Source organism: Hyla sarda, chromosome 1 (genome assembly GCF_029499605.1).
Source record: "Hyla sarda isolate aHylSar1 chromosome 1, aHylSar1.hap1, whole genome shotgun sequence".
NCBI lineage: Eukaryota > Metazoa > Chordata > Amphibia > Anura > Hylidae > Hyla > Hyla sarda.
The window spans coordinates 90,981,007-90,993,071 of NC_079189.1; the positions used below are offsets into that span (position 1 = coordinate 90,981,007).

General features: G+C 45.8%; 1 protein-coding gene across 5 annotated transcripts in view; it reads right to left on the minus strand.

The window, feature by feature from the left end:
• Positions 1-12,065, minus strand: part of NFXL1 (nuclear transcription factor, X-box binding like 1) — a 110,467-nt gene that overhangs the window by 86,955 nt on the left and 11,447 nt on the right. For 2 of the 5 annotated variants that reach the window (XM_056557493.1, XM_056557520.1), the window contains exons 2-7: positions 9,433-9,694; positions 8,307-8,480; positions 7,342-7,451; positions 5,524-5,657; positions 5,118-5,296; positions 3,326-3,487 (exon numbers count right to left, since the gene is read on the minus strand). In XM_056557493.1, coding sequence (XP_056413468.1) covers positions 3,326-3,487; positions 5,118-5,296; positions 5,524-5,657; positions 7,342-7,451; positions 8,307-8,480; positions 9,433-9,649 — 976 coding nt within the window. In that variant the 5' untranslated portion in view covers positions 9,650-9,694. Of the gene's footprint in view, positions 1-3,325; positions 3,488-5,117; positions 5,297-5,523; positions 5,658-7,341; positions 7,452-8,306; positions 8,481-9,432; positions 9,695-10,062; positions 10,113-10,663; positions 11,144-12,065 lie in introns of those variants that run through there. The other 3 variants (XM_056557512.1, XM_056557505.1, XM_056557496.1) reach the window with 3 other exon arrangements.

A 12,065-nucleotide genomic window follows, 5' to 3' on the forward strand; every position in this document is an offset into this window, starting at 1 on the left:
TAGAGAGGCGGGAAACGGGAGGATCCACCGACGGAGAGTAAGTCACTTTGGAAAGAAGGTCCTGGGGGAAAGGATATCGCGCTTGGACTTTCTTCAGTCCCTGAAACTTCTTCTCAGGGTGCTTCCAGGCAGATTCTAGAATGGCCTCAAATTCAGCGTGAGAGCTGAACACTTTGGGTGCCGATCGGGCACGATGAAAGGATACTTCTGGAGCTGCGTCCGAAGTTCCTGGGCCCTCTAGGTTAAAGGTGTCTCTTATGGCCATAACCAATGAGTTCACCGCGTCCACTGAGTCCGAACGGTCCTCCTAATCGGATGCCGATACGGAACCCTCGGCCGCTCGCTCTTCAGGAGAGTGCGAACGAGTGGAGGCAGCCCGGTAAGAGGGAGACTCCGACCTGTTACGTGATACAGGAGAGCCAGAGCGGTGACCGCGGGTACGTCCTCTAAAAGAGTGACGCGTGTGGCCTGAAGAAGTGGTCGGGCGAGACCTGCGAGAGGAACACCCGTGCCTACCAGTAGACTCCTGGGAAGAGTCAGAGGAGACACCCCTATTACGCTTATGCAAAGCGTAGGGGGAAGGGGAACGGGACCTTCTAGAGGGCCGGTGAAGGGTAGACCTCTCCAAGGCAGTCACCACAGAACGGGAGACCTGTGCCAAGTCGGATATAGACTGGGAGAGGGAGGAAACCCAGGCTGGAGGGGCGGCCGAACCCACCAGGTCTGAAGGGGCACCTGGGTTAGAAATAGCAGGGGGATCTGGGGGAGCAGTGGAGCAGGCAGAACAAATGGGTTAAGCAGAACCTGACATTTTTGCAGAGCAGCTGTTAGAAGCGTAATGGGTAACTAATATTCCCGGAATCTGCTTATAGGGAGGAACAGTTTTTGGGCACGGACATAGTCAAAAAATGAACAGTCTTACCCAGAGTCTGTGTCCCAAGGCAGCTGCTGTGAGGAGAACTCTGCACCGTGCTGAAGGAGAGAGAAAAGACGCCAGCCAAAAGGAGCTCTGTGATTGGCCCCTGCACGGCCCCAACGTGCGCACATCGCTGATTGGTGGCCCTTTTCACGCTGCTGAGGCGCTTATGCGGCCAGGTGGGCGGAGCTAATGTCCGCCGGGCCGTTAAAGATATACAGCGGGACTCCTCTGTAATGAAGTGCTGTCGGCTGCCGAAAGTGAAAGTAAAAAAGGCACAAGCCGCCCGCAGGGAGAAGCCTGCGGCGCGTACAGTAAAACACACGCTTCTAATAAAGTGCCCGTACAGACAAACACTGCCCCATAGCTCCACTGCCCCCCATATAATAAAAAATACTCCCCCTGCATGGAATAAGTATCCCCCGGCCAGTCCCAGCTTCTGTAGGATAGGGCCAAAAAACAAAGGGTCTCCAGCTGTTGCAAGACCTAGGGAGAAAAAGATACTCACCTATGCTGAAGAACTTACCTAAAGAAGTCTTCAGACTGTAGTCTTCAGTCAGCATTTTCACCTGCGGCAAGCCAAGCTCATAGCGAGGCGAACAGGGAGGTAGGGGGACCCGGACCCATGAGGTACAACCCCAAGTGCTGACCGTTGGCGAGAGGGGGTTAACAGTACATCCAATATGCCTGCCACCTCTCGCAATGGGGAAACAGTGAACATTGCGTTCCTGAGTCCCCATTATAGAAATAAAAAGGAATAAAGAACTAACACATTCCCTAAACCTAATAAAATAAAAAATATGAGACTTGGTCTGGAGAAAAACAGACCATGTCCTCCTCCTTAAGACACTAAGCAAAAACTGAATTGCTCAGTGGCTTGGAGGCGGGTATATCTGAGTCTGTGTCCCCCAATGGAGCCGACAGAGAAAAGGGATGTATATTTAAGGGATAAAGAAAATGAGAGATGGAAAGTGGTGTCCCACCCTGTGTTAGATTATGTTATGGAGGCATGGAATTGGGGGAAGAAGAATCTACTGGGAATAGTATATAAAATGATAATTACATTAAAGGTGTAAACACAAATAATTAAAAGTAAGAATAAATGGAAGAGAGACCTGAGGGGGACTGGAAGAAAATTTTCTTTAACATTAAGCGTTCGTCGGTGAATAAAAACCATCGTATTTCTTTTTTTGTTGTACATCGGCTGCATTACTCTCCAAAATTTCTGGGAAAAATTGGATATAGACAGGACTCTGTGCAAGAGGGATGATGCAGATTTAAAGGGGTACTCTGGCCCTAAGACATCTTATCCCCTATCCAAAAGATAGGGGACAAGATGTCTGACCGCGGGGTTCCCGCCGCTTGGGGCCCCCGCAATCTTGCATTCAGCACCCACCTCGGGGAGCTGCACGCCGCGCTGCCAGCTCCGAATCTGCCAGCCCCGTGGTCATCACAGGGCAGATTCGGAGCTGGCAGCATGGCGTGCAGCTCCCCGAGGTGGGTGCTGAATGCAAGATTGCGTTGGTCCCCAGCAGTGGGAACCCCGCGGTCAGACATCTTGTCCCCTATCCTTTGGATAGGGGATAAGATGTCTTAGGGTTGGAGTACCCCTTTAATGCACATGTATTAAGGTCTTCCCAGATGATGATTGAGAACAATCCATGACACTGGTAGGTCTCAGCTTTGTAAAGGGGGCAGTGCATGCTATAAATTCTGCCCAAACTTTTGCAGACGCCATTTTTTTGTTTTCTGTTATTTTCAAAGTGTAAATGATGGAAATAAAATCTAACTTTTGTTGACATATTATAAGAATGTCTAATCTGTAATTTGATGCCTTTTGGAGATTTTTCCATCTTTCCTTGGCTTCTTTATGCACATTAATGTAAATTTCTACCTGGGGTGCCCAAACTTTTGATCCCCACTGTATTACCTGAGTACAAGTGGAAGACTGATCTGGTACGTTAGAAAGTAAATGCTGCTGACTAGTTTTTTTGAATTATGTTTTCTAATATAAATCTTTGTCCCCTACTAAAGGCGGCCAATACAGCTCCTTACAGGGCTGTCAAATGAACCCTGTATGTGCCAACCCTGCAACTAGGGACACTATAACCTCAGTATAAGAATATGGCTACATATTTATAGATGGAGGAAGTTGATCTCCTCTTCAGCATAATAACTCTCCTCTTAGGCACAGGTTACATAAAAAAATTTAAAGATTTACCGGGATATCCCCCTAAGCACAGAAAAGGTTGAAATCCACAATAAAATAAGCAGGCTTTAGTTTTCAATGTCTGCAGCAAGCTTATATTTCCATGCTGATTTCTTGCTACTAAGGGTAGACTGGGTTTTGAATGCACAGATAGAAAACACGTGAATAAACCAAGGATTTGTACAAATTTACAACCCTACCTTTATGACAAGGATTCTCACACTTGTGTTGTCCACACAGCAGCATTCTTCTGCAAGGCTGCTGACAGGACCATTCTTTGGTGCTGCATCTTCTAGGAACAGGCTTTGCTTTCTTACAATAGCAGGTGGTGGTCACCATCTTTGGGCATGGTGGACATGGACCTAAAAGAGAACAAAGATTGCAGTTGATTTAAAGGGTATTCTTTAACTTGTACCTGTCATTTGCAAAAACTTTTTATATAATGTAATGTAATATGAAAATATCATTATATGTATATTTGTAATGTACATTGGTAAAAATGAGGAGACCAAATACAGAAATTGTGCAGTGAGGACACGCAGGGCTCTGTACACCGAGGACACGCAGGGCTCTGTACACCGAGGACACGCAGGGCTCTGTACACCGAGGACACGCAGGGCTCTGTACACCGAGGACACGCAGGGCTCTGTACACCGAGGACACGCAGGGCTCTGTACACCGAGGACAAGCAGGGCTCTGTACACCGAGGACAAGCAGGGCTCTGTACACCGAGGACAAGCAGGGCTCTGTACACCGAGGACAAGCAGGGCTCTGTACACCGAGGACAAGCAGGGCTCTGTACACCGAGGACAAGCAGGGCTCTGTACACCGAGGACAAGCAGGGCTCTGTACACCGAGGACAAGCAGGGCTCTGTACACCGAGGACAAGCAGGGCTCTGTACACCGAGGACAAGCAGGGCTCTGTACACCGAGGACAAGCAGGGCTCTGTACACCTAGGACAAGCAGGGCTCTGTACACCTAGGACAAGCAGGGCTCTGTACACCGAGGACAAGCAGGGCTCTGTACACCGAGGACAAGCAGGGCTCTGTACACCGAGGACAAGCAGGGCTCTGTACACCGAGGACAAGCAGGGCTCTGTACACCGAGGACAAGCAGGGCTCTGTACACCAAGGACAAGCAGGGCTCTGTACACCGAGGACAAGCAGGGCTCTGTACACCGAGGACAAGCAGGGCTCTGTACACCGAGGACAAGCAGGGCTCTGTACACCGAGGACAAGCAGGGCTCTGTACACCGAGGACAAGCAGGGCTCTGTACACCGAGGACAAGCAGGGCTCTGTACACCGAGGACAAGCAGGGCTCTGTACACCGAGGACAAGCAGGGCTCTGTACACCGAGGACAAGCAGGGCTCTGTACACCGAGGACAAGCAGGGCTCTGTACACCGAGGACAAGCAGGGCTCTGTACACCGAGGACAAGCAGGGCTCTGTACACCGAGGGCAAGCAGGGCTCTGTACACCGAGGGCAAGCAGGGCTCTGTACACCGAGGGCAAGCAGGGCTCTGTACACCGAGGGCAAGCAGGGCACTGTACACCAAGGACAAGCAGGGCTCTGTGCACTGAGGACAAGCAGGGCTCTGTGCACTGAGGACAAGCAGGGCTCTGTACACTGAGGACAAGAAGGGCTCTGTACACTGAGGACAAGCAGGGCTCTGTACACTGAGGCTCTGTGAAAAACTCCCAGGTCACATCAGGATGATTGACAAGCCAGGAGCCTGCACAGAGCCCTGCCTGTCTTGCCCACACGTCCTGTATTTGGCCTCCTTTAACAGAGACACACAGGCAATAGCTGCAGGGACAGCATTCTTTTATCCAAAAATATACACATTTTTAACCAACGTATATTACAAATATACATATAATATTATTATTTACATTATATAAAAATTTATTGCTAATGATAATAAAAGTTATTGTCATAATATGCCATCATATGCCCCCATCCTCTAATTTGGAGCCAGTTCACTACTTACCTGGATGGCACAACAGCAAACATTTGTGCCCACATGAGGGTTTAAATACTTTTTCACAAACTTGTCCACAAGAATGTGGGACAAGCCATGGGTCCAGGGGAGGGTCTTCTACTTTTCCACAATAACAGTAATACCTAGCAGGGGTCTGTGACCTCTTATATTCGTAGCGACACTTTGGGCTGAAATACATAAAGAAAAACACCACATAAGGCCACCAAAGTTATAATAAAAAATAAGAGCAAGAATCAAATCTTCTCCCCTAAACTTTACTAACAAAAGACAAAGCATGTTAATCCAAAAATTTCTTACAAAATATCATAATGAAAGAAATAAAAAAGAAGAATTCATGGAATTAAATTTTGTGTGAAAGGTCAAAGTATTTGTAGTATTTTGTTTTCTCACATACCAGGGCCAAGGATAATCTTTTTTTTCAAAGTTGTCATCTGTCAATGGTGAAGACACAAGGAATATGCTGTCCTTGGCCCACTTCTGGATGCACGGCATGTGAAATATGCAGTAACAGCCAAAGCAGCTCCAGACCTACAAACAAGACATGTGTAAGTAACTGCTGATCCTATATGGACGTGCAATTTAATAAATCTACCAACACAAAACAGAAAACGTCAAGAAAAAAATGAAAGGAGCATGTAATAGTATACCTGACCATAGATGCAAGTATATAAGGATGGTGTTGGCCACAAACTCACACATTAAAATGTATTCTGTTATTTGACACCTATCCACGCCATTAGGTATTATGTATGCTGTACTGAAACAATGACAATACCCATTGCTTGCAACTTTTCTTTTATTCAAAATCATAAAAGTTTAGAAATGGAAAGATATCAGACAACAGTCATCACTATTGGTGACAGCGCAGGGCCGTGCGGTCCTACTGCCAAAGTATTTCAGCAACGGCCGCCAGATGGAATCTCTGGTCACATTCCTCATTGTGAACATACCCTAAAGAGCTCACTGAATTCCAGCATGGTGCTATAATAAAATGCCACCACTGCAAGTCATGAAATTACTTCCTTCCTAGATCTTCAATGATCATCTGTGAGCGGTATTATTAAGAAGTGGAAGCGTTTAGGAACCATAGAAAGTCAACCGTGAAGTGAAGACCACATAAAGAGAGCAGTCCAAATACAGAGCAGTCCACATACAGAGAGAAGTCCACATACAGAGAGAAGTCCACATACAGAGAGAAGTCCACATACAGAGAGAAGTCCACATACAGAGCAGTCCACATACAGAGCAGTCCACATACAGAGCAGTCCACATACAGAGCAGTCCACATACAGAGCAGTCCACATACAGAGCAGTCCACATACAGAGCAGTCCACATACAGAGCAGTCCACATACAGAGCAGTCCACATACAGAGCAGTCCACATACAGAGCAGTCCACTAGCCGCTGAGGTGTATAGTGCATAGAAGTCACCAACGTTCTGCTGACTCAAAAAATGCTGCAGAGACTTAACCTCATCTGACTTTAAAGGGGTACACCACTAAATTTTTGTTATATTTCCATTATGCCCAGGCTGCAAAAATAAAAATATCAAACTTTAACTTGAAGACTGGAACTCTTCTGGGTTCCAGTCTTCTACCGCATTCTGGGGCCGCGACGCATCACACTGCGTTAAGCTTATTGCCGGCACCAGCAATGTCCCACCTTGACCGGAGATACGCTGAACAGCAATATGATTTAACAGGCCAGGGCCCCAGGAAGGAGGCTGGGCCGGGACCCATCACATAAGCTCAGCACAATGTGACGCGTTGGGCCTCTGAATGCAGAAGAAGTCCAAGGACCAGAAGACAGAAAAACGATATCTGATTTTATCTATGAAAGAAAAATAAACCCAAAGTCGGCAATGCCGAGTTGATGTAAGGAGGTAGTCTGCACAGCAGCCAACACACCTACTGATCTCCGCTCGCCGCCCCACTCACAGTGCTCAATCCATAGACAATAGATCCAGTAATCCAAAAATAGAAGATGCGGAGGCACTTTGTTGATATCTAGCAGGTCCCAGACACAAAACAAGGCCGAAGAGGTTTGCACTTGGTCTCCAACAACTTTTGGTTAAGGATTATATGTAAAATAAATGCCAGGGCCCAAGGTTTACTAAGGGAACCCAGCGTATCACACTGCCATATTATGATATCCAGTGTTATTATTTCCGACATATCTATTTACTACAAACCTATTATATCTCTATACTTACAGCTTGGTTTCGCTTTACTGAGGCAATGCATATCAAGCAAGTCATGGCTCCAGATTGAAAGGCCTCGCTGACATATTGTTTAGTACGAGCCAATTCACTGGTATCACCATCTAAAAAAAGAGAGAAAAAAAGATTTTTATGCAAAAAAAAAAAAATCTGAAGGATAAGGCATCACTAGAAACATTGCTAATCAAAATATTGTTTTGGTGATTCAGTAGACCATTGCATAAAAAAAGGTTAAAGATGTATGTTAAACGTGACACCATGTGCTTTTCTATAGGACACTAATATTTCGGTTGTAGAACTAGTAATGTCATTCTCTAATGGATAGTTGTGATTGGTAGCCAATGGCCCTTTTTAACCCCATGAATTGCACCCAGCACTCTCCCAGCCTTGCTGTGTATGTTCTCTATGTCTCAAGTTCTCTCTGTAGACCAGTGTTTCGCAACCAGGGTGCCTCCAGCTGTTGCAAAACTACAACTCCCAGCATGCACTCCCAGCCTTCAGCTGTCAGGGCATGCTGGGAGTTGTAGTTTTGCAACAGTTGAAGACGCATTGGTTGGGAAACATTTCCTTATAGTACTGTTTCCCAACCGGGGTGCCTCCAGCGGTTGCAAAACAACAACTCCCAGCATGCCCGGACAGCCCTTGGCTGTCCGGGCATGCTGGGAGTTGTAGTTTTGCAACCGCTGGAGGCACCCCGGTTGGGAAACACTGCCTTATAGGGACGCAGAGGGCTAAAGAGGAGACAACAATTCTAACTTTTCCAATGAAGCCCAGTGATTTCTATGTATGCTGGGATTACTTTCTGTGGCTGCATGTTACGATGTTGCAAAAGGACTATGAGTAATTTTAAGTTTCTGGTCACAACCCTGTATGGAGAGGTAAACAGACAGAAAGACAGATCAGTATCTATCAAAATTAAGGATGAACGGATCATAGTTCTTCCCCAGGACCCTTATTACCCGTCTGGTTTGTGTAAGTGGTGAATGTTAAATCTAATATCCTCTTCTGTTTTCCTTCATCTCCATCAGCATCATCCTCATCCTCCTCAGAAGAGCTGTAGTTGTCTGCAAGTTTCTTCACCGCTGCTTGGTTGGCTTTCTGAATATCCTCAAACTTCTTTTTCGTGGTCTCAGCTGAAAAGAAAATACAGAATACATAAACGTTCACAGAACTGAAGAATGAAATGATGAACAAATACCAGCACATAATGAGGTGGGTTAAGGCTCTGACAGCTCTACTGACATGTCTGTTTGAGCAAATAGTTTCCAATGATATAAAACTATTTGTGTGAATGTACCCATAATCAATAAAACAAATCTCTTAAGAAAAGACATATACTGTATACACATTGGGGGGTATTTATCATTGCATATACACGTCTTTTATTGGGTACTATTGTCGCATTTTCACTGAGACATTGCGATTTGCGACTTTTCATTGCGCCTTTGTCATTACGTCGTTTTCAGGTTCCGACTGCAAATCAACTTTTGACAGCTTCTTTTTCGCAGTGGTCGGGAATTTACTATTAGCGCCTTTTATACTTTGTCGCAAAAACGGTTACTAATACCGCAATTTTGTCGCAATTCAAAGTCATTTATAAACTGACATAAAAAGTGCCATACCATCAGTTTTGGCTAGTAAACGCTCAATAAACGCCACAGTTACGATATAGCGTGTGACAAATGATAAATTTGGCGCAAGTCCGTCGAAAACACAGCAAAAAAAAAAAATAGGGTAAAAAAAAATCGAAAAAACTGTTTTGATAAATACCCCTCATTGTATACAGGATATGATTATTGTCACGTGTGGTCAAGTGTTATCTGTACACTTCTGAGCATTACTACAAATACTGCCCCATATATAGAAGTAAAGTGGACAATTGGGCACTGGAAATTAAAAATGTAATTTATCAGAAAATGTATGACATCAAACTGTGCATGAAGAGAAGTTTATCATAACCTAATATAACACTATTCAGGGATTGTGTATTGTCAATAACTTGGACCCATGGGAATAAAACTGTATTGCAATAGCCCAGAAGAAGAAGGGGATGACCCCTGTGGGTGCCTAGAACACAATGCTTACCATTAACTTCACTTTTCACATCCACTGTATGAGCAGGCTTACTGACAGACGCATAGGAAACGTTTCCCCTTCCAGCACCAGACCAAGGACCACTGGTGAAGGGAGCACTTCTGGCAGGCACTGATGCAGGTCCTGGAGCAGGAGATGGACCACCATTTAAAGAAACACCCCGACCTCTTGCTCGCCCCCTGCCACCTTGGCGCCAAGGAGCATCCATTGCTGTTGATGTTGCAGCTAAGACTGCTTAGTACCTGAAAGACATCTCAAGAAACATATCACACAGTTAACATACAGTTGTGACTGTGGTAAGTGTATATATATATATATATATATATATATATATATATATATATATAAAATTATAAATATACTTTTCCCTGGGGATGAACTGCTGTTACAGCGCTCTAAAGCCTAACTTTAGCAGCGGCAACTATGCCATTATTAATGTAGACCAGTGTTTCCCAACCAGGGTGCCTCCAGCTGTTGCAAAACTACAACTTCCAGAATGTCCAGGCATGCTGGGAGTTGCAGTTTTGCAACAGCTGGAAGCACCCTGGTTGGGAAACACTGAGGTAGACTGCCAGCTTCAACGTATGACGTGAAATCCATATTCGTTGCAGAATTACCTACCAATACATTTAGAGGGAAATTTATCAAAACCTGTCCTGAGGAAAAGTTGCAGAGTTGCCCATAGCAACTAATCAGATCCCTTCTTTCACTTTTCAAAGGCCTTTTCAAAAATGAAAGAAGTGATCCGATTGGTTGCTATGGGCAACTCAGCAACTTTTACTATGGACAGGTTTTGATACATCTCCCCCCTTAGAGCCTATAGAAAATCCTGTGCATCTAGATGAAAAACAAAAACACAGGAAGAAAACATACGCTCCAATAACATGAAGCCCTCATGGTGAAAAAGCAGAATTACAGATTGCATCAAGGCTCATATATACTGTACAAAAGTGTATTTATGAACTATTTCGGGTGAACCCCTAAGGACACAGCAGTAAGTGTAGGGCCTGAAACATGAAATTATCTCCTCCTCCATAACTATGCCTTACTGTCATACTGAAGAGGATTGACGCATTTACACTTCTGATGACATTAAACATTAGACAGAGCTCATAAACCAAGGTCGAGCTATGTTTGCATTTAAACAAGTAGCTTTATTATGGGTCCAGCGGAGAACTGAGGACCGGCTACACTCAGCATCATAAGATGTCCTTATACATACCCATGATTAAGGACGTCTCATGACATCAGAAACACGTTGGGTGTAGTTGATGCTGAGTGCTTTGATGTTATTCTGCTGGACACGTAGCTTTTTTCAGTTATTTCCCTGTATAAAAGAGCCATTGATCAGCCATTGAACAAGTAAAAGCTTGATCATCAGCTGATCACTGGGCTCATATAGTCATGGCATAAATGTTGGCACCCCTGAAATTTTTCTAGAAAATGAAGTATTTCTCATAGAATAGTGCTGGGCGGTATACCGGTTTATACTCAATACCAAAATTTTTTTCCTGCACGATATGAATTTTTCCAATACCGCAATACCGATTGGGCCCCTCCCCCTCTCGAATGAGTGAATTATCAGCCGCCAGTGCCGTAGCTATAGAGGTTGCAGAAGTCGCCATGGCAACCAGGCCCCTGCACCACGGGGGCCCACAGGGCCCCCCTTGCCATATTTGCATGATGGTCGGCTGTCGCCATCATTACTAAGGGGTCAGCGCTGCTGTCAGACATTCCCATCCAGCAGCAGCAGAGACCAGATAAGGGCAGGGCAAGACAGCGCAGCGCATATTGCCCTGACTGTCACCTCTGCCTTGCCCTGTTTTGTTAAAAAAAAAAAAAAAAGCAGCCCCTGTAAAGTAACATGGAGGAGGACAGAGGGGGGTTGTAAAGTAACATGGAGGAGGACAGAGGGGGGTTGTAAAGTAACATGGAGGAGGACAGAGGGGGGGTTGTAAAGTAACATGGAGGAGGACAGGGGGGTTGTAAAGTAACATGGAGGAGGACAGAGGGGGGGTTGTAAAGTAACATGGAGGAGGACAGAGGGGGGGGTTGTAAAGTAACATAGAGGAGGACAGAGGGGGGATTGTAAGGTAACATGGAGGAGGACAGAGAAGGGGGGGTTGTAAAGTAACATGGAGGAGGACAGAGGGGAATTGTAAAGTAACATGGAGGAGAACAGAGAGGGGGGGTTTGTAAAGTAACATGGAGGAGGACAGAGAGGGGGGGTTGTAAATTAACATGGAGGAGGACAGAGAGGGGGGGTTGTAAAGTAAGGGGGGGAGGGAGGGGGGGTGTTGCTGGTGGATTATGAGGCTGAACCCCATCATCCACCACCATCACCCCCCCAGCAGTAGCACCTCCATCATCCAGCAGGGGGGGTGCTGGTGGATGATGGGGGTGCTATTTCTGGGGGGAGGTGTTGCTGGTGGATGATGAGGCTGCACCCCATCATGCACCAGCACCCCCCCCCCCCCCCAGCAGTAGCACCCCTATCATCAACCAGCACCCCCCCCAGCAGTAGTACCCCCCAGCATTTGTATCCTCCCGGCCTATGTGGATACTTGCATGCAGAATATTCTCAATAAAAACTTATTGAATAACAGTGTACCATCCTATGTATT